Here is a 22,394-nt window from a genome sequence, read left to right on the forward strand (position 1 = left end):
AAACTTTGTTTGATCAGCCGCATGATATTTATCTAATTTTTCAGCAAAACATTGCTGTCACCAGGTTTTAGTCATGTAAAGTCTCTCATTTTGACCTGTGTAAGTATTTATACTCTCTTTAGCCTTGAGGAAAGCAGCACACTCTTGGAAGAATGGCTCACTGCTCAGGAAGAAAAACTAGAAGAGATCGAAAAAGATGAGACAAAACTTGAAAACTTCTATAAAACACTGTTAATGCAGAGGTATTGTTTTCTTTGGTTTCTATCTAAGATCTGTCTTCTAAAGAAGATTGCTCCATTTTGTTACAACAAACAGATGTTTATTAATTTTTTGTGTTTTTCAGAAAACCGTTTGACTCCATGGCTCAGGTAGCAAATTCCTTGAAGGAGGCTGGGCTGACACATGGAACCATTTCAGAAGCCAGTGATCTCATTAGTAGGTACCAGATACTGCTAACACATGTAAGTGAAATGGCAGGGAATACCGAGAGACTTCCTCTGGAAGGACAGAATTTTGAAGAACTTGCCCAGGATGTTTCTTGCTGGATCAAAAAGCTCGAGGAGGCTGTTAATAACCTGAGTTCACAGGAAAGTGAGTTGCCAGCAGATGAAAGGATTAATCAGATAAAGGTAAAATGTTAAATGTATTCCTTTTCCGCTTCACAGCTCATGCTAAGATCAGGGGAATGCTTGAGTCAGGACCTTGTAAAAGATACTGTCACTGCTAATTGCCTGTAGTTTGGTGGATTAATGGAGGGAGGGGGGCAGTGTTTGGGGTTTTTTATTTTGGTTTTTGCACAAGTTATTACACACATAAAATGAGATTCTCTGCGGCATCTCTGGGTGGAGCAGCACTGAACTCACAAGGTACTGGTGGCCATGCACCTTCACATCATAGGCTAATCCAGAGGAGGAGAGGGAGGTCTGTAATGCAGCCGGGGCACCCAGAGAGCCTCTGCAAAGTGTGTGGCTTCTTGGGTATCCTGCAGTGCCATTGTGCTGGGCTGCTCCACTGCTTGGGTAGGTCTCTCAGTCACCTCTTTGGTGAGTCCTCTCTCTGATTACTTAGGAGGCCTCCTAACAGAGTAGCCAGAAATGAGGATGCTGGGATTTACATGTTTCATTCTGTGGCAGGGGTAGTATTGTGACAAATATCTCTCCCTAAGATTTGGAGCCTTTTTTGATTTGTCAGCATTTTTGTTATGTAGAGAATAATTAACAAATCAGCTTAATTATCCCAGACTTTCTAAAACTAGATGATCTGTGTGTTTGTGTATCAGTTATGCGATATACTGGGAAGGCGAATTTTTCTGTCTTGAACAGCAGTTCAAGTACGAAACAAATCATTGGTAATACCTTTTATTTTGTAACCAAAAATAGTTGTATATGTACTGCTTCTGCTTCTTGTTTAATACAGGAAATCACAGCTCTCAAAGATGCCGGAGAGGCCAAAATACAGAACATGGTAGCTCTAGGAGAAACTTTAATGAGAAATGAGAAAAATAAGAAGCCAGTGATTCAGCAGACTATTTCAGAGCTCCAGAACCAGTGGGAAAGCACCTGCCGGTTAGCCACCGAATATGGAAGGTAATGTGGGATTTGCCAACAGGTAGTACAGATCAGTTACTGCTGTATCGACTTTCCTCTCTTCATCCTGCACTGGTTCCATTGAATTTTTGTACTTAGGGGACAGAACAAGATACCTACAAAAATACTTGTATTTCTGCAGTGTTGTGGAGGGGCAGGTCACAATTTGGATTGGACGGTCAAGTGGGGGTTGTAGCCAGGAGGTGTAAGGGGCGTGGCAGGACAGCTGATGGGGTCTGCCCAGCTCGCCTCAGATTCCCTTTTGATGCTGAAGTAGCTTAGCCACTCTTGGAATGAAAAAAAAACAACTGTGTGCATCCATTGCTTCTTGTTTCATTACACTCTGCAGTGAGGGTGCACTGATTTAACACTGCAGTGCCCTTCCCTGCAGTGTGATCAGGGCTCTGTGTCCCAGGCGTGGTCGCCAGCAGAGGTTGGATCTGCCTTTGCACAGATTTGTACTGCTTGAGAAGAGAGTCTGGGGTAAATCCAGGAGGCTGGTATTTTTGAAGTAGAGTTTTTAAAGCTTGGTTTATTCTGGCTCTACGAGAGGCTTTCTTGGCTGTGGCAACTGGTATTGTTAAGTCAGCAAAAGCACTTTAGTGTCAGTGGCACTGTGGCAACTGTGTCTGAGACTGAAATTGATCCTTTAAGACATGTCAGATGATTCCACGTGTGTTTGTTAACATAAACTGAAGTTCTGATTTTGCAAATGCAGACACTTTCAAGATACTTGTCTGCCCTAACATCCCTTAACTGGCCTCCAGTTAAATTAATGGGAACTTTGCTGTTGAGATCAATGGAAGCTAGAGTAGGCCTACAGTATATTTTTTTTTACATGTCCAGGGAATTAATTATTTAAAAGAAATATTTTTGAGAATATTCAGTTGCCTTCTCTTATTACTGAGCACTCAGTACAAGCAATACAAGTGACATTCAGAAAGAGAGACCATTGGCTATATTGGGTCCAACACTGGAGAATGTAGAGTACCCTCTTCACAGTGTGTTGAAGACAGGAGATGAGGTGCTCAGCACGTCTGAAGAGATGCTCAGGACCTTGCAGAATCAGGCCTGTGAATAAGAGATGTGACAGGGTAATGGCAGCAGTGTGCAGCTGGCATAGGAAACTTGAAGCAAGAGTACATAAGTGTGTGAGGCTATGCTTTGTCATTTGCCAAAAAATAGGAATCTTGAGGGGCAAAAACCAAAACACTTAAGCTTTGCTTTTGTCTTCATTTATCATGCTGTACTTTACAGAATTATAACCAGACTTTATTTATTTGGAGTTGTTTGTGTGGGATCGTATTTTCAAATGTTGACATTTTAGTTCCATCTGGAAAATATCTGAGCTCCATCACTAAATGTGAACACACAAATGTTGCTTTTGTCTCACTGATCATAGCTGCATATTTCTTGTGGACAAATGCAACCTGTTCGCCTGCAGCAGATCAGTGTGCATGCTTATAAAGCACACAAATTGAAATCCAGTGTCAAGTTCAGGAAAGTCAGCACTGGACTGTGTGAACACGATCCATGTTGCATCTGCTGGTTTTGTTGCCTGTATCTCTAAAACACCTCCCCCCCTCCAACCAATGCAATGTCTGTCTTCTACAGAACGTGCTCTTTCAGCAGACAACGTAAGAAGTTGTCAAGGAAAATAAATTCATAGCCATATTTTAATTTTTAAACAGAACTACTGCTGTAATGAAAAACAGAAAAATACAAAGCATGCGCATCACATCCCAGATGCTAGAAACTATGGGCTTATAGGTTAAGGTTTAAGAGGGCTAGTCGCTTGTCCTTCAGTTAAGTCCAGTTCAGCAGGAATAACTTCAGTATTTTTCGTTTTCATCACTTGAAAATTCCAGTTTAAAGCTGATCAGTAATTTAAAACCTGAAGAAAAGTATTTGGTATGCTCACGTTCATTCTAATGGTTGTCTTGTTCACAGTTTGACATTTTCTAGGTAATGAATAATTTTTTTTTAATACTATTAAACACAGTGTTTTTTCTTAGCCCTCAAGAGCAACTTCAGTTCAACAGGGAGCGATATGAGCAAAGCAAAGAAGATGTGAGACTAGCTCTATCTGAGCTGGAGAAACAGCAACAGGAGATACATTTTGCTCTTCAGCCTGGTTTGCAGGAGAAGCAAGCTCAGCTGACAAACTATGCCGACCTCCTGCAGAAAGCAGAAGACTTAACTTCCCAATTTAATGAGCTGAAAAGCCAGGAAGATCACCTACAGGGTCACACTGGGGATCCCTGCTTCACAGAGGTGGAATGGCTGGAATTAAAGCACCAACATGAAAATCTGCTCAGCCAGCTGCAGGTTGGAACCATGCTCTCTTTCCTGAGGAGATTGTTGGTATGCCTGTTGATTGCAGTTCCCATTGTTTGCCTGTGGTGTCATTCAGCTAGCAAGGTTATGGGTAAAACTGGGAGTGGTGAACTTTCCTCTGTAGAAAGGCAGGGAATTCCTCTCTCTTTCTCTTTCTGTTGGGAAGAGCAGCACTAGAAGTTCATATTTTTCACCTTCTTGTGCTTTGCAGAGGGATCAATGTTTAAATAAATTAGACCAAGGTAAATGTGAAAAATAACATTTTATAGTGTATAAACAGATTCAGATAGCTATGATATGGCACATTTGTTCCTATAATCTCCAAGCCACAGTATTTTTTTTTTTCCTTTTGGAAGGATGAATGGCTTCTCCTGCATCTTGTGTGCTATTCATTCCACCTGGTTTGTGCAAATTGCATTTGCACCCTGTGTGGCATTCTGCATCTAATCTTTCTCCCATTTTGGATAGAAAACATCCCTTTTAGATGTATATTCTTACGGAATGCAAACTGTCTTGCTTCCTGCTACTAATGAAGATTTTGTCCATGGTGGAGTCCCTGTTGTGCTGGGAAGAGAGCGAGAGATTTTCTGGCCACCTGTGGGTAGCTGGTTTTTATGGGAAACAAGCATGTTTTTTGTGCTGCTGAGGTCCTGGAAAAGCTGTGACAGTCTGTGGATGGGTTATAGTTGTTTGAGCTGATGGTGGACTAATCCTAGAAACTTCTTGGTTTCTAGAGCACAGTGCAGACATTGCAAAGTCATGTTCAAGAGCACCAGCAGTTTCAGGATATGGTAACAGGCCTGAGCACTGAGCTGAAAACTGTCTCCGAGAAGCTTGCTGGTTGTGAAGGTCCAGCAATGGAACAGCCATCATCTGAGCAAAACCAGTTGGGATCACAGGTATGTTGCAGGTTTAGCATCAGTGAGAAAGTGGGTCCGTGCCCTCGGGGCTTGTAGAGATCATTGCATTTATTAAAGAGGACTGCTAATCGTTTCAAACTGAAAAACTAAGAAACCTTTCTAAAATATGGAGTATATGTGGTGTTCCTTTTATCAAGATAATTGTAGGCCTAAAACTACTCTTAATGAACTGAGTGGACCTTTACTGTCAGCTGAACCTAAGGCAGAATTGTCCTAGCTCAAGCACACAGGCTTCTTCAATTTGGTTGGGTTGGATTTTTTTTCCTCTCTGGGTCTAATAAGGACAGAGATCATTGCATTTGGTGTTGTTAAGTGTCTTTAAATTACCCAGAGTGGAAAGCTTAGGAAAATGTTGGTAAGCCACGTTCAGTTTTAAGAAGTGTCCTTTATGCATAAATAGACATTCTTTTGCACTTTGGCAGAATGGATAACAGTCTTGTAGCTGTGAGTGTGTCGTAGTGCAGCCCCGATCGGGACCAGACTACTACCGAGAGAACAGCGAGAGAGGATGTAAGAAAAAAGGCTCCAGGTTTGAGATAAGGACAGGGAGAAATCCTTAAAGTTACTGTTATGGGCAAAACAGACTTGACTTGGAGAAAACTATTAATTTATTACTAAAATCAAAGTAGGAGAATGAGACAGAGAACAAGATAACTTCCCCCCACACCTCCCTCTTCCCAGGCTTAACATTATCTCTACCACCTTCCCCCCACCCCGAGCGGCACAGGGGGGAAGAGGGAATGGGGGTTACAGTCCGTTCATCACACGTTTTATGCCGCTGCTTCCTCCTCGGGGGAAGAACTCCTCACATTCCTCCTCTGCTCCAGTGTGGGGTCCCTCCCACGGGCTGCAGTCCTTTGTGAAACTGCTCTGGCGTGGGTCATCTCCTCCACGGGGTGCAGTCCCTCTGGAATGGCTGCCCCAGCGGGCCCTCCATGGGCCACAGCCTCTTCCGAGCATCCGCCTGCCGCAGAGTGAGGTCCTCCATGGGCTGCAGGTGGATCTCTGCTCCTCCATGGGCCTCCATGGGCTGCAGGGGGACAACCTGTTCCACCATGGTCGTTACCACAGGCTGCAGGGGAATCTTGGCCAGGAGCCGCATCACTCCTCCCTCTCCTTCTTCACTGACCTTGGCATCTGCAGCCGTTCCTCTCAGAAGAAATTCTTCACAACAGGCAGGCAGATGCCTACTCAGGTTCTCTTCACATCTCCTCTCCTCTCCACTTCTTGCAGCCGGGCCGGAGCGAGTCAGGCACAGTCGGCTGCCCGGCAGGAGGCCAGAGGGTGAGGCCTGCAAGGCCCACAAGGCTCGTGCCTCCCCCTCTCTGCCCCTGCTCAGCGTCTTCACATCTTCTTCTTTCTCTTTGTTTTCTGTTTTTCCCCTTCTTAAATATGTTATTGCAGGGGCGTTATCACAGAACATTCTGCTACCAATTGGCTCAGCCTTGGCCAGCAGCAGGTCCACCCTAGGCCTGGCCGAGTCCGCCAGACAAAGGGGAGCAACTTCTAGCAGCTTCTTACAGAGGCTGCCACCGTAGCCCCCCCACTCATTAAATAAAACCAGAACAGAGCGTAAAGAGCTACTGAAAGCTGAAGCCATAGTTCAGATATGGATCACTGTAATTCTCCTTCCTCCAGAATTTGCTACTTCTCTAACAAGTAAAAAGGAACAGGAGAGGGAGGGGATTGTCGGTTCAGATGTTCGAAAGATCACCATGCGCCTCACAGCATACTGATTATTTTATCTTTGTCGTAATGCTTCTGCCTTCAGGTGTTCTCTGTTCATAAACATGGCTGACTAAAATTAGTGGGTTAGTATTTGACTTTCTGCAGCAAATAGGTCTGCATGTACTTTTCAGCACAGTTTGTTGTTCACAACAAGTATTTATGATTTTAGTGATTGACTTTAGACCTTAGCATTAAGCATATTGAGTGAAGATACTTTTCAATAAAATGTTTTCTTTGCGTTTAAAGGAACAACAAGCACCTCTTAGTCGATGCAAAGACATGTTAAAGAAGATTTTGGTTTTAGCAGAAACTGTTAAACAAAACACCTCTTCACCAGGACAGAAGTTTATTGAGGATGAGATTGAAACTCTTGAGAGTGAACAGAGGAGTCTGGAAGAAAGACTTGAAAATGTCAAGAAAAAGGAGGAAAATACTTTCAGTGAAGCCCTTGAGTTAAAAGATGAGTTTGGTAATGAAATACAAATGGAAGATGAGGCAGATGCAATGCTGAACAGAGAGATACAGATCGCTTCTGATACTCCTGCTGCTGCAGAAGAGAGCCCCACACCAGTAGAGTTGAAGGAGCCTTTGGAAATGCGTGGTGTGAGTGTATTTGTTGACAGTAACAGCAGTGGAAGACTGATGAAAGAGGCGTCTGTCTCTCAAATGCCTTTTGTATATTGCATCCTATGTTGCATCCTTGATTTTGTTGAAATTAAGCCTTCTGTAAATATATGTGTGTAAATCAAAGATGTGGAGAAGAACTCCCTTAACTTGTTACAGCAAGTCTGTAACAAGCCAATAGTGTCTATTCAAAACTGCAGTTTTCCATTTAAACACAGCCTGCGTATACCTTTCTCTTGCACATAATTAGAGCAGGTATCCTTGGTCAGGACACAAAGGGAGAAGGTGTAGAGATGAGAAAATTTCAGATACGCCTCTGCCAAAGAACTTTGAGAGCTTCTCTTAAACCAGTAAGACTTGTTTAGAACCGCAGCACAATATTTGTCCTGTTTGTTTTCGTAGATAATAATTTTTGTCATTCAGAGAGTTAATGTTAAAATACAATGTTTACAGTCACACGAGCAGGTTTTCTTTTATATCATTTCTCTTAGGGTCAAGATGTAAATGGAAATGTGTCAGAGAAAGAGAAGCAAAATGATGCACTTTTGGAGGAAAGCAGTGTATCATCAGACAGCCCGTTACAGGGCGTCGTCGGTCAAAGCAAGGACAGATTGGAGCAGACTGTTCAGGTGCCTGACAAATATGTTCTAAAACGTGTCAGTATATATCTGTGCATGTGTCTGTTCACTAGAAATGCATATGTCATTCCTCAAAATGAGTAGTCTTACAGAGACATAGTTTCCTTATCTGATGAGAGGAACAATAAATTATGTTCTCCAAATCATCCCCACGGCCTTGCACATGTGAAGTGTGCAAGAGGTCAATGTGATCTCTGCAAGCCCACTTTCTCTGTGATGCAAAACCTGAAACGTACTTCTGATTTCAACAGGTTTTGTCACCTGCATGCACAAGGTAGGTAATGAGAAGTCACTAACCTGGAACCGCTAATCTTTAGGGACCTCAGGACATTCACATTGTAAATGACTTAACATGTGCGAAGCTGAGGGAATGGTTTAGAGAACTCCCTTATTGACCATTTGGTGATAACATTAGCTGGGAGAGATGACCATCAAAATATCAGAGTGGAAACCATCGGTACTGGGATTTCTGGAGAAGGAGCAAGATCATAGAATCATAGAATGGTTAGGGTTGGAAGGGACCTTCAAAGGTCATCTAGTCCAACCCCCCTGCAAGGAGCAGGGACATCCCTGACTAGGTCAGGTTGCTCAGAGCCTCATCCAGCCTGGCCTTGAACGTTTCCAGAGATGGGGCCTCCACCACCTCTCTGGGCAACCTGTTCCGGTGTTCTATAACCCGCATCGTAAAAAATTTTTTCCTAATTTCTAATCTAAATCTACCCCCTTCTATTTTAAAACCATTACCTCTCGTCCTATTGCAACAGGCCCTACTAAACAGCCTATCCCCATCTTTCTTGTAGGCCCCCTTGAGGTACTGGAAGACCGCTGTCAGGTCTCCCCGGAGCCTCCTCTTCTGCAGGCTGAACAGCCCCAACTCTCTCAGCCTGTCCTCATAAGAGAGGTGCTCCAGCCCTTTTATCATCTTCGTGGCCCTCCTCTGGACCTTCTCCAACTGGTCCATGTCCTTCTTGTGCTGGGGGCTCCAGAACTGGACACAGTACTCCAGGTGGGGTCTCACGAGGGCAGAGTAGAGGGGGAGAATCACCTCCCTCAACCTGCTGGCCACACAATAGTTAGAGTTGACAAATGTGTCTAAGCAGAAACTCCTGTGACAGTGTTAAAAATCATGTGAGCACTGACTCCTGCTTCGTTTGTCCTGAAACTGTTTTGTAGGGATTAAGATCCCGAGGTGGTAAATTAATCTGAGCAAGTGTTTCCAAGAGACTTTAGGTTTAGGTTTCCTCAGACTTTTCCTTCATTCCTTAAGCTAAACTGAAGACAGAGTAGGTGGCTTGTGAAGTGTGATGTTCTGTAGTAAACTTGGATTTTGGACTGTGACTTTTACTGGTTGTAAACATTTTGTGTTTTTCAAATCAGGAGGAGGCTGATAAAGTGAGCCAAGGTATGAACAAACATGATAGGGTCCAAGAAGACGTTCTGGAAAATGCGGATCAGGGTGGTGGAGCAGAACTGGAAAGGCATCAGGATGGTGTTGGTATTGAAGGTGTTGAAACGAGAAAGGAAGCCCACCCAGCAGAGGTAACTGGACATGAGATTACTCGAGAGTGATTGAATTTGAGGGTATATGTATACGCTTTAGTTGCGGTTGCGATGATACTGCTAGTAAATAATTAATGAAACCCTCAAGTTACACTGAGCTATTTTTGTCTGATGGGCTGTATACTCATATGAACTCTCTGTTGTGGTTTAGCCCTGGTCACCACACAGGTCCTTGCTCTTCCCTCCCTCTCCCCAGTGGGATAGGGAGGAGAATCAGGAAGAAAGGAAAAGTCATGGGTTGAGATGAAGACAGTTTTCTAAAATAGGAAAGGAAAATGACAAGAATAATAAAATTTAGGAATACTAAAATATACAAAATGAATGATGCACAGTTTCTCACCGCTCGACGTCCCAATGACTGATATAGCCCATCCTGAGTAGCGATCACGGAAACGAGGCAAAACCAGGACACTCTCTGAATCCTTTCCTATACATTTAAAATGAGTTATGGAGGGAATTTTTGTCTCGTTACTATGGGCTGCCACATAGTGGTTTGCTGAGGATATTGCATTCCAAGTCACCTGGATGTGAATACTGTGCTTGAGTCTCTTCAGTTATTTTGATTTCTTATTTACATATTTACTTTGCCCATATGAGGCTGCATTTGAAATGCTGTGTCCTATTTGGTGCACCCTGGTACAAGGGGAATTTTGACAAACTAGAGCAGTGGTTAGGAGCTGCAGCCATAATGAGTGGGAAGAGGCTAAGTTCTTGTTGTAGATGAAAAGGGTGATGGGGGTCTTGTTGCTGTGACGCCTTCCTGAAGGGGTGTTATAGATGAGACAGAGCCAGACTCTTCTCAGACCTTGAGTTCTTGTAAACTGTGTGAGATGCTGAAAGCCGTGTACTTGTGACAAGATGGAACACAGTGTGCGCTCATGAGCTTGCTGAGAATTGGGGTAAAGTTTTTCACTCTGGGTTGCAGGTGGGCTGCTTTCAGTGCGTATCCTGTCTACCTTGCAGCCACCATCTCAGATACCCATTCAGCACAGATAGGTCCCTGATGCTGTGCTCTCCACCGTGGTCATGCTGTAAGGAATTGCTGTTGTTTATTTTGTGTAGGTGCTGTTTTATTTCATCTGTCCCCAGATGATAAACAAGCTCAGGCAGAACTTACAGTCAGTCAATACCTCTGGGTGTACACACAGCAAATCCCCAGGCTGCCCACAGGAATATCCTGCCTGGTAACTGGCTGGGTGTCTCACCACAGACTCTCTGTCTACAGTACCAGTACAAGATTGGAGCCTCAGGAAAAAGCTAAATCTTTAAGAAAATGCACTCAAGACTGCATCCCAGGATGCACAGTTCAAGGTCCATGCTTAGAATAACAAAACATTAACAGTGTAGGTCTGAGAAAGAACACTTGTAATCTGCAATTTTTCTAAAAATTTATAGCAGAATTACAGAATTACAGTGCTGCTGATTCTAAATTGTTTCCTTTGCCATAGCCTTGCCCACAATAAACTATGAGATGCAATTGTGGTTTTCCTCATCTACCTATAATTGTGGGCTTCGTAACTTTGTTGTCTCAAGCACTGCAGTTACTACTCAGCAGGTTTGATTAGGGCTTTTTGGTTACTTGTTTCTTTTATTTTTCTTGCACCAAAAGGAGAAACCTAGTGATGTCAAGAATCAGCCACAGAGAGAAGATGTGGAGCAGGTTCAACAAAAGGTGTGCCAGAAGAGTCGAGTCCTGACATCTGCAGCAGTTGAGCCAGATGATGTGGAATCTAACCCCTCAGTTTCTGCACATGAGGTAACCCATATTCTTTTGTTACAAGCAGCTGACTGGAAGCTAGCCAATGTCATTCCAGTTTTCAAGGGGGTGAGGGAGAACCCACAGACCTGTTAGTCTAACCACAAACCCCCCAAAAATTATGGAAAAGATCATACTGGGTACTATTGAAAAGCATTTAAAAAACAATGCAATCATCATATAATCATAGAATCATTTAGATTGGAAAAGACCTTTAAGATCATTGAGTCCAATCATAAAGTCCACCACTAAACCATGTCCCCAAGCACCACATCTACACGTGTTTTAAATCCCTCCAGGGATAATGACCAAAACACTTCCCTGGGCATCCTGTTCCAGTGCTTGACAACAGTTTTGGTGAAGAAGTTTTTCCTAATATCCAATCTAAACCTCTCCTGGCTCAACTTGAGGCCATTTCCTCTCATCCTATCACTTGTTACTTGGGAGAAGAGACTGACACTCACCTCACCACAACCTCCTTTCAGGGAGTTGTAGAGAGTGATAAGGTCTCCCCTGAGCCTCCTTTTCTCCAGGCTAAACAACTCCAGTTCCCTCAGCCGCTCCTCATAAGACTTGTGCTCCAGACCCTGCACCAACTTCATTGCCCTTCTCTGGACGCACTCCAGCACCTCAATGTCTTATAGTGAGTGGCCCAAAACTGAACACAGTATTCAAGGTGCGGCCTCACCAGTGCTGAGTACAGGGGGACAATCACTTTCCTACTCCTGCTGGCCACACTGTTTCTGATAGAAGCCAGGATGCTGTTGGCCTTCTTGGCCACCTGGGCACACTGCTGGCTTATATACAGCCAGCTGTCGACCAACACCCCCAGGTCCCTTTCCACTGGGCAGCTTTCCAGCCACTCTTCCCTAAGCCTGTAGTGTTGCATGGGGTTGTTGTGACCGAAGTGTGGGATCCGGCACTTGGCCTTGTTGAACCTCCCAAGTAACATGTGATAGGACAAGAGGAAATGGCCTCAAGTTGCGGCAGGGGAGGTTTAGGTTGGATATTAGAAGAGCTTTCTTTACTGAAAGAGTGGTCAGGCACTGGAACAGGCTGCCCAAGGAAGTGGTGGAGTCACCATCCCTGGAGATGTTCAAAGAATGTGTAGACATGGCACTTCAGGACATGGTTTAGTAGCCATGGTGGTGTTAGGTTGACAGTTGGATTTGATCTTGGAGGTCTCTTCCAACCTTAAAGATTCTGTGATTCTATGTGTCTGTGTAGCTGGGGAGGCAGTGCCATGGTGTATGTTGAGGACATCATGCAAACAAGCAAAACAGGTATGCAGCAATCCTGAGGTTTTTCTCAGTTTCGGGACACTTACTTTTCTTTGTGTTTTGATGTGTTTATATTTCAGTCTGGTAAAGTGGATTTCCTCTTCACACTGTGATAGCTTAGCTGAGTTATTCTGCTTACTTCAGTTCTATGGCACTCCAGAGTCTCTTGAGATGAAATCTTATGTCTGAATTGGTACAACCATTACGGATGTGTACACAGAGAAATGGAAAAGTTCTCTGATTGACTATTTCATGAGTGGTCCTCTTCAGTTTTGACTAAAATTAACCAAAAGAGTTCAAATAAACAGAATTATTCTTTTCCAATAATGTCTGCAATGCGCTACATGTTTTGTGCGCTTGGAAGCAGGAATATTTTGGATAGCTCATGACCCGCAGAGAGACAGACGACAGTGACAGCCTACAAGTGATATGGCTGCAGGGATAGCTGGCTGCTCCCTAGTAAAATAATCTCTGAAGTAGCAATACAGTAAGTTTATAAAACAAGAAGTTTTTTTTGTTGCTCATTTTATGTGTTGGTACTGTGGAGAACCTCAGGCTGTGGTTATATCTGTATATTTGTGTGCATTCACTCACATGAAGTCTGTACGTGGAACAGATTGCAGTTTACAGCAGATACAGACAGGTGCTGGGGAAAGGGAAATGCAGCAACATTTTTAAGGTATCGCCATGTGAGCCAGTCAGCCTGGGACCTTTGATTTCTGTTATTGTCTGCAATAGATGAAGGTGATTTGGAGGATTGTGTTTGGCCTGTGAACTGGGGCTGGCTAAGAGCATCCACTTGGGCAATGAACCCAGCTCAGCTGATGGGCTGTTACACCTGGCCACACCACAGGTGACTTGTCCTTCTGTCATCGTGGGAAGCGATGACAGTGCCAGGGACCGGCTCTGGAGCCCCCCATTCCCTTCCTCCCCACCCTGGTTGAGACACGGCTCCCTAACGCTCTCGTCTCACCTCGGATTTCGAATAGCACTTGTGGCGGTAGCAGCCGTGGCTTTGTGTCACAGCTGAGCTGCTTCATGCATGGGTCACCCTGTTGAAGAACAGTTGAAGAGATGGTCCTGGTGAAGGACGCAGTGGTATATTGAGGCAGGTGCTGAGCAGAAGGAATGTGAATTTTGGAGAGGTTAAAGGTCTACGAATGTGTAAGAGAGAGGGAGAGAAGACAGAACAGACCTGTGAATTTGTCAGTAGCAGAGGTGGATGTTATTTGAAGCTGCGGATATCAGAGTTTCAAACTGAAATGATGGGCAGAGATTTTACAATTAACTGAGCAGTGCTGGCAAGCCAGGGTGACTGCAGAGGTTGGGGGTGGCGATGGAGGTTCCAGCCGCTGGGTCTGGTTGACCCACAGACGCTGTGGGGGAAGCTGCAGCAGGATTTAGGTGTGGCTTAAATGTGTGAAGCAAAGTGTTGCAGTCAGAAAACTTGTTGGTCTAGGACCTTCAGAAATAAGAATTCTGTTTTGCATTGTAGGACACAGGTGCAGAAGTGATTGTCCAGAGGGAACTGCTTCCTGGAGTGCAAGTAAACACTGAATATTTTAAAGAGGAACAAAAGGTCAATGAGCTGAAAAATGAAGTGGCTGAACTGGATATTGTGCTCATAAATGAACAACTAAAAGAGCTGGAGGTATGGAAATTGCAAAGCCATTCCTCATTGTTAATGTAGTGATGCGTTTCCAGAATTGTGATTTACTTGGGCAAAACAAAATTGTGGTATATATTCTTACCTAAGGTCTGAGTGCATGGTTAGACAGTTTCTCTACCAGGCCACCTACAAACCCTGTGCCTTAATGCAGACACGTCCCTGTAAATACCATCGTTTGTACCGCTCTTCTAGAGCGCAGTGGCAGATACACCTGCGTGTGTGCTTCCGCCATGTGCACAGGGACGCGTGCTCATCTGCACGTGACCGAGCAAGCACGTGTTTGTAGATGTGTCAGTATTTAACCGTATCTTGTGCTGAAAGTGTTTGTGATCCTCTTTTAATCCTTTCTCTGTGGTGGGCTTGATTGTAGAATTTACAAACGGAACTGGAAACATGGAAAGCAAAATCTTTGTGTCATAGTCAAGAACCATTTCCCAATGCAACAGGATCAAAGAGAGCAGAGCTGCAAACCACAGAGCCTGCGGTGCCCTGCTGGGACAGGCTGCTTCAAGAACTGGATGCTGTTAAGGCAGTGAAGCAACAACAGTTCTGTTTAATTAATGAGTACCAGAAAAATCTTTCTGCTGCACAGTCCTCAATGAAAAATTTGTCAACAGAGAAAGATAACATTAAAATGTAAGTATAGTTGAGGGTTTCTGTTAATAGGCTGCAGAACAAATGTGGTCCTAGGCTGCATTTCGTGACGTACTTCAGTAATGCTTCATCTCATTAACGTTAGGTAGCAAGAGAAGTCTCATAGGTTTTTAAGTTTAAACAGCCTTAAACAGAAGCATTTCTGGTGGGTCTCTGCTATCCTTTAGCAACATCTACTCTTTTTATTTTTTAGACAAAGCGAAGAAATGGTTGCTGTGCTAAAAACCTATATAAAAACCATATTAAAATATTTTTGAAAAATTATGGCAGATATGAAATACTAATTTTTCTTTAAGTACTCATCAGGCCTAATGTTTTTTGGAGTGAAATATCTCATTACCATGAAAATGAATCTTATTTGATAGGAAGAATTCTGTGGCAATAAATAACTCTACAGTAGCACTTCAGAGGTAACCAATGCATACGAAATATTTAGTACCTTTTCTGAATTAGCCTTCAAAACATGTCACTAGCCTATCGGTCACAATAATGTATCACAATAATTTGAGAATCTTTAAAATAATTTTTAAATTGTTAATTTACAGCAAAGAGATTGAAAAAAAATGAATTAAAATGTAGCTGCTAAATGTATTTTAGGTGGGAATTTCAAAATACTCCTGGAAACAAAAGACGAGTAGATAAATTCCTCCTAATGAATCCTGAATGAATGGGAATTTTGAAGTTTTTCTTATAACTACGTTTTATCTTCATTGTAAATCAGAAATTACTGTAAATGTTGTTAATTCACTTAGAGATGACTTAACACTATTGTTGATTTTGAAAATTTTATTTATTGTAACTTTCAAGGGAGGCTACAATCCATTAGGAAATGACACATTCTGTATTAGTGTATACTGCAATTTTAGAGAATATACATTAGAATATACCTTTCCTGCAGAGATTATCTAGAAATAACTAATACTGTACAGATAAACAAGAAATAATGATACTGCAACGATGGTTGGAGGTTTGTGAGAGAACATTGGGAGATAAGTATGATTAAGTGAATAGGCAGTGAATCATTTTCTAAACAGTGGCATTCTCTTTTTAAAATGTGTCTAGTCCATGTTTTAGGATAATTTTATTTTTTTTTAAATACTACTCATATTTTTGGCAGGGGTCCTGTGAACAATACAGTTCTTCTGGAGAAAATTAAGGCATGCATAGAGTCCTTACGAAAAGAAAGAGATGTCTTAAACCAGTTGAAAACTCAGCAAGAACATTTATCTCAGCATTTAACATGCATGGATAAAGTGTTAACTGAAAGCCAACTGAGGCAACTGGAGCAATGGTGGCAACACATGGAGCAAATAGTGCAAAAGAAACATGATCAAGTTGTGGCAGAAATTGATGAATTTAACTTGCTCATGAATAAAGCACAAGATCTTCAGAGACTGATACAAGAACGGTATTTACAAGCAGAGTTATGTTCCTCAGCTGAAGGAAAAGCCAAATACCCTGTAGTTTGGACCACAGAGCTACAGGACATAAAACATGGTTTTTCTCTATTAAAAAGAAAGGTCGAAGTGCAGATGAAAAGAATTTGGAGCGATCAAGAGAAGGTAGCTTTGGAGAACTCTATACAGGATTTGCAGAACAAATTGGAAGCATTATCAGCGCAGCAACCTTCTCCAGAGGATGTTCAGATCACTGGTCCTGCTCTCATGAAACATGAAATGATGAAGAGGCTGAAAGAAAATATTTCATGGGTCAAAGATTCACTGTCCTCTCTTGATCAGAAAGCAGCGCTTTTCCCAAGTGATGTTAAATCACAGATCAGAAGTTGTGAGCGTATAAACACACAAGTTCTAGACAGAGAGCCTGTGATTGCATCCCTGGATCACGGGCTCCAGCACATCGTTCCCAACTGGAAGCCAGAGGAGATCTCTGATCTGACCTTCCTTTTACAAACATTGCAGAATTCTTACAAGGCTCTCGTTTTAAAATCAGCTCAAAGATTACAGCAGCTAGAGCTCCAGCTGGAGGAGAGGCAAAGACTTATTGCAGAAGTAGAAAAAGTTCACTGTCAGCTTCGAAATGCTGAGATGCTTGCCAGGCCTGACGTGAACCAAACCAGCACATGGTCAGAATTAGTCAATCAACAAGCCATTTTAAAGGAGATTTTAAAGGACGTACAAGAAATAGAAGGGCTTATCTCGTCACACTGTAAAGAGAGTCAGGTCACAGCTGGGGAACTGAGCCTGTCTGAACACCTATTTTTGATTGATCAGTTCAGAAGTCTGAAGAATAGAGCAAGGAAGACACAGAGGCAAATTCAGAATAAACTTCATGAAGGAGAAAAAAAGATAGCTGTCTACAGAGAGTTTGCTGAAGGAGTAACTTCATTGCAGCAAGATCTTAATGATCTACAGGATGGTGAAATAAACCTGGAAGAAGATGAACTATTAGGTGCCAAACAAGAAGTGAAGGATAAATGCAAAGAACTTACAGACAAAGTGTTAGCTTTTCAGTCCAATTTGTCACAAGTAATGAAGTACAAAGAAATCTTTGAATGCGTAGGTCTAAAATGGGACTCACTGCAGGTGGATGAATTGCAAACTAAATTTTTTAAAATTAAAAATAAAATTAAAGAGAAGATAATACACTTGGATAATGTTGTTAGAGAATGTGATAAGATTCAAGCATTGCTAAATGAAATCCAGGCTGTGACATCCACTGTAAGAAAAGAAGCTGATATCCTAAAGGACAGCTGTAGCTCTTCTCCTGCTGAGAATCTTATATCTGCACAGATTCTGTCTCAGACAGTTCAACGCATCTTGTACTTAACCCAGGAAGCAGCAAATCAAATAAACAAAAATGAGGTACCAAAGGGTACACAATTCAAAGAATCTAAGAGGAAAGAAATGAAGAGCCTGGAGCAAGATGTTGAGGAATTGAATCAGTTTCTTCAAAACTTGGTCTCTGGTCTCCAGCGTGTAAATAAGGAAGATACCCAGAATGAAGCAGAACATATATTCCACACCATAAAGCACATTCAATTAGAGCTCCAGCAGGCACCTCTGGTGGACATAAAAATAATGCGGTATGAAAAGATGCGGTGGGAAGCAATTCAGAATATGGTACAAGCAGAGTTTTCTGGTATTAAATGTATAATGGAAAAAGAGAGGGAAAACCCCGAGGAAAAATCTCTTGCTGCTGTTACAGAAACAAAATTAGAGACATTGCGAGATCATGAAATACAACTGAAGACAGACATTGCTGCCCGTGTTGTAAGTATATTTAATAAAAGTAAGGTCTAGCCAATGTATTTTCCCAATAATTAGATTAGGTGTCTGTGACTGCAGTGTTTATAGTTTCATTGCTTATATCCTCTTTTTATTCTAATAGCTGAATTGGCCCCTCATAATCTCTGCATTGGTGGATATGATGGAAATCATGATAAGACACTAAGGATACAAAGAAATTAGTTGTAATCAGCTTGATTATAATCAAGGGAGGAAGGAGAAGGTTGTGTTGAAATACTGAGCTGAGGAGAGACTGTGTGCAATTGTCGTGGGAATATTCTTGGGACTGATTTTGGGTAACATTTTCAATAGTGACAACAATGAAAAAACCAGAAGTTCCTTGTTTCTACAGTAAAGAAAAAACTTACTGGTTGGGAATGATCGAGGAGAGTAAAGCACAGGTCAAACCAATGTGATCACGCCTCAAGGAGGGTGAGCAAAGGAAAGGCAGCCGGGATCCAAGGCTTTAACACAAGTCCATAGGGCATCAGTAAGGCATTGCTGGAGGATCAACCCGATTCTTGATGCCTTTATCAGGAAAGATCTGCTCAAACTAGAACAGATGCTATTAGAAGGATGAGGCATGTTGAGGGCAGTTAATAAAACTGAATTTACACAACCTGGTAAGCTGAGGGCAAGTGGGAAATCTAGCTGAGAAATGTAATGAGGCTGGAGGTAGGATTAATGTGCAGAAAAGGGCACTGTTAAAACAAGGAGAAAGAGTTAATGAGTAAATTTATGTTGGAAACCAGAAGAGTGGTAACCTTTATACCAGAGAGGTTGTGGAACTGTGTACTTCTCTGCTTGGGTATTGTGTGGGAAGTGCAATGCCAAAGTTTCTCTGCTCTGTGGGAATCCAAGAGCTGGCAAAGTCACACATCATTCTGTGTATAAATAAGTATGAGAAGAGGTTTTAGCGAGAAGTTTGGCAAGTCATAGTGGAAATTATATCCCCTGGAGCGGAATAAAGCATCAATGTGTGGGCTTTCCTTGTCTGAACAGGATGTATACTGCCATGTACATAAGGGATCTTATGGCTCTTGTGTCCTGCCATTCTTCTCTCGGAACTTTTCCAGTACTGGCAGTTCCCTCATAACCCCCATTCCTATGGTTGGGGACAGTCAATCCGTAGGTTACAGCACTGCTCTGTGACTACCTGGATAGCAGAGTGCATTTGCCATGTGCATTCCTTCACCTCCTCAGGCCAGCTCTGGGAGCATTGCTCTCAAAGACAACCAGGTATGAAATTCTGAGAAGACCATCTGGTTACCCAGAGGAGCACAGCAGTCTTTCTTGATTGTTGTTTTGTCTTCTTTTTAACACTTTCAGAGTGCTCTGGAGGAGGCATGTAAGAAGGGTGAGCTTTATACCCAGGCTGTTCAGAGAGCTGCCAGGTTCCTCGAGGACTATGAAGCTCAAGTCCAGTGTGCCGCAGCAGAGCTTGGTAGCTCAGAGGAGATCTGTCAGACCCCCCAGTGGAAACAAGAAGAGTTCAACTCTGCAAAGGCTGACATAGAAAACCTGTACTCCGAGCTGAAAAACCTGGTGAAACCAGAAGACAAAATATGTCTGGAAAATACTCTAACAGAACTAGTCAATAACAGTTTAGTATTAAGGGAGAAGGCTCAGAGAAAGGAAGCTGATGAACAGAGGTAGGTTTAAGAGATCTCACTGTCTCATGTTCCTTACTATGACAAATTTGACTGAGAGTAAATGCAGTGTTGTTACCAGGTGATTCAGCAGAAAGAGCTGTCAGCATTTCTGTTGTTCCCAGATGTCATTGTAATGGAAAGAAGATTACCAGACAAGAAGCATATTGCTAATAGTTTACAATGCAGTCATTTTTGGTATATTCCAGAAAGTATGTATGGTGCTCATAGGGTGTCAGAATCAGAAGAAAGCACATTTCCACAGTCTCCAGTTCGGTGCTGGTGCAGGTTAGAAGAGTTTTCAGAGGGGCCCTAATGCATGTCTGCCATAGGCTGTTCTGATGGCTTGAGAAAGTAAAGACTGAACAAGACACAGGCCATCGTTTCCTTCCTTCACATCTGGGTATGGAAGAGATCTGAAGGGCCTTCAGATACAGGGACAGAGAAAGTTTGGAAGATAGAGTAAAAGATTTTTAAATTGCTTGCTCACGATCCAGTGCTTCTGATTCTATTGAGCATAACCCTAAAATCTGCTTTTATAATCAAAGAATTGGATGACTTTAAAGGCTTTGGCAATAGAAAAGAGCTGATAAGATGTAGAAACAAGAAATTGGAATTGTACAGACCACACATCATAGGGAAAAACAGAATGTGTGTTACAAACTGGGGACTGATGTTTTGGGAATGGCTGAGGAGGACGGAGGCTTGGATCAAGACATTCAGTTCTTTTGAGCAGCTCCATGGCTGATACATGGATATACATACCTATATTTCTTTACTTCTGGGGCATAAGTATATCAGATATCGGACCTGAAGTGTCTAACAAATGCTAATTGAGGGTAACTTGCAAAATAGTAAGGACTGCTAGTTCAGAAGGTTTGGGGTTTTTTATTCTAGTGGACGTTATGGTTGGAGAGAGGAGCAATCACAACAGATTTTAATTGATGCATTGTTTCCTATAGGTATTTTGAAAAATACAAAAGCTACACAAAAACCAAAGATAAGATTTGTGATGATCTTAAGAAACTGGAAAAGATGCTTAGACAGTCTTTGTCTCAAATACCAACGTCTTACAAAGAAGCTTTGGAGCACTTAGAAGAGAGCAAGGTAAGAGAAACTCTGAAGAACTTGAAAAGCTCATGCAAAGCTGTGATGTGGCAGCTCTGCACAGCACACGATGTCGTAGTAGAAAGAAGTGAAATTCTGTATCCTGTGTTTATGTATATATAAAACCACAGAATATATTTATATACCTATAAAAAGACAGGATTATAATAGGCCAGGTAAAATTAGTACATCTTATAGAAATCAAACATTATCTGTGCTTCAGATAGTGTTGCACTCTTGTTCAGATCCCTCATGCCTTCTCTGCAGGACCAGGACTGATCAAATTTCTAACATTGCTGTTGGTTTCCCTCAGAAGTGAAAATCAGAGAGTTTCCAGTTTCCCCACCTGGGAGTCTCTTACTGCCTCCCCACCAGACTTCCGCTATAATCAACCTCTCTGCTCTCTTCCCTTTTAGTACTCATCATATTACAGCTCGTCATTTTATGTGTCTGTAACTCCTGCTCGTTTCTCTTCCCTTGCAAATAACCAGAAAGAAGTAAGAACAACCTGGTTACCTGGGCACACCGTTCTGTTTGTTTTGCTTGTTTTATTTACCCCATCTTTCTCCACAGCCTTAGCCAACAGAATTCTCTCATTACAACTGTATTTAGCCAGCTCAGTGGAGTGATTGCTGTTTCATTAGAGAATCCTAATCATGTCACTGAATGCTTCGTTAACACTTCTGAGGGTATTGTTCCGTTTATTTACTTGTTTATTCTTCCTATAAGATTTTAGTCTCCAACATTGACTCGGCTGAAGATGATCTTGTGAGGCTGAGGCAGGTCTCTGGAGAGCTGATGAGATTATGCAAGAGAAGTGACAGGGCACTGAGCAGGATTGTAACGGTGCTGTGGGAAAATTGGCTGGGTTTGCTTGAGGCAGCGAAAGATCTGGAAATTAACTGTGAAGAACTAAAGCAGGAATGGAAATTCATCAATGAAGAGGTGAGTTGCTCAACACACTGTAAGTTTTGCTGAATGTGGTAGGGATGGGGCCCTCAGTAAAGTGGCATGTAAAGGCTGAGATCAGTGCAGAACATCATTTCCCTCCCAGTGATCAGCCAGTTATTCCCAGCTTTTCTTCAACCTGGAGTCAAAAAAGATGGGGATCTTTATAGCACAAGTTCTCTGAACCAAGAACAACGTTGTGTGTGGTTATGTGCTTTGTTAGAGCAAACTCAAATGTTTTGGCACACTTCAGAGGTTCAAGCTCTCTGCTATGTAATTCCCAGTACTCAGTCATCTCTATGAGTAAATGAATAATGTAACTTAAGGTGATGGAATGAAAAAGCACTTTATCTCACGCTTTGACGTACTGTTTACTTAGCTGGAACGAGAAGCAATAATTCTCGATAAGCTCCAGGAAGAACAGCCAGAAAGTCTTAAAGAGAAAGAAAAGGCCACCAGAGAGGAACTGGTGGAATTACTAGATTCAGTGAACTCGACTGAGGAAAATGTCAGCCAGCAACAGCTCCTCTTACTGTTACTTCTTCACCGAATAAGAAACATCCTGAATGTATCTGAAAATACTGAGGCAGAAGCTGGCCTTCCTGCATTATGTGAGATAAAGGCAATGCAGGATCGCTGTAAAAAGTAAGTGATGTGAAATGTCTGTTGAAGATATGACACAGGACTGCTTAT

The 22,394-nt window shown here is 42.4% G+C and overlaps 1 protein-coding gene across 1 annotated transcript in view; it reads left to right on the top strand.

Annotated features, from left to right (window-relative positions):
- The window catches only part of LOC147600470 (nesprin-2-like), a 179,840-nt gene that overhangs the window by 58,287 nt on the left and 99,159 nt on the right, over nucleotides 1–22,394 (top strand). The window contains 16 exon segments of the mRNA XM_086750184.1: nucleotides 123–242; nucleotides 344–629; nucleotides 1,417–1,586; nucleotides 3,602–3,914; nucleotides 4,658–4,822; nucleotides 6,818–7,174; nucleotides 7,687–7,824; nucleotides 9,211–9,372; nucleotides 11,003–11,149; nucleotides 13,925–14,080; nucleotides 14,469–14,734; nucleotides 15,870–17,982; nucleotides 19,327–19,649; nucleotides 20,609–20,753; nucleotides 21,483–21,698; nucleotides 22,081–22,346. Coding sequence (XP_086606310.1) covers nucleotides 123–242; nucleotides 344–629; nucleotides 1,417–1,586; nucleotides 3,602–3,914; nucleotides 4,658–4,822; nucleotides 6,818–7,174; nucleotides 7,687–7,824; nucleotides 9,211–9,372; nucleotides 11,003–11,149; nucleotides 13,925–14,080; nucleotides 14,469–14,734; nucleotides 15,870–17,982; nucleotides 19,327–19,649; nucleotides 20,609–20,753; nucleotides 21,483–21,698; nucleotides 22,081–22,346 — 5,343 coding nt within the window.

Source organism: Chlamydotis macqueenii, chromosome 5 (genome assembly GCF_036417535.1).
Source record: "Chlamydotis macqueenii isolate bChlMac1 chromosome 5, bChlMac1.mat, whole genome shotgun sequence".
Taxonomy (NCBI): Eukaryota; Metazoa; Chordata; class Aves; order Otidiformes; family Otididae; genus Chlamydotis; species Chlamydotis macqueenii.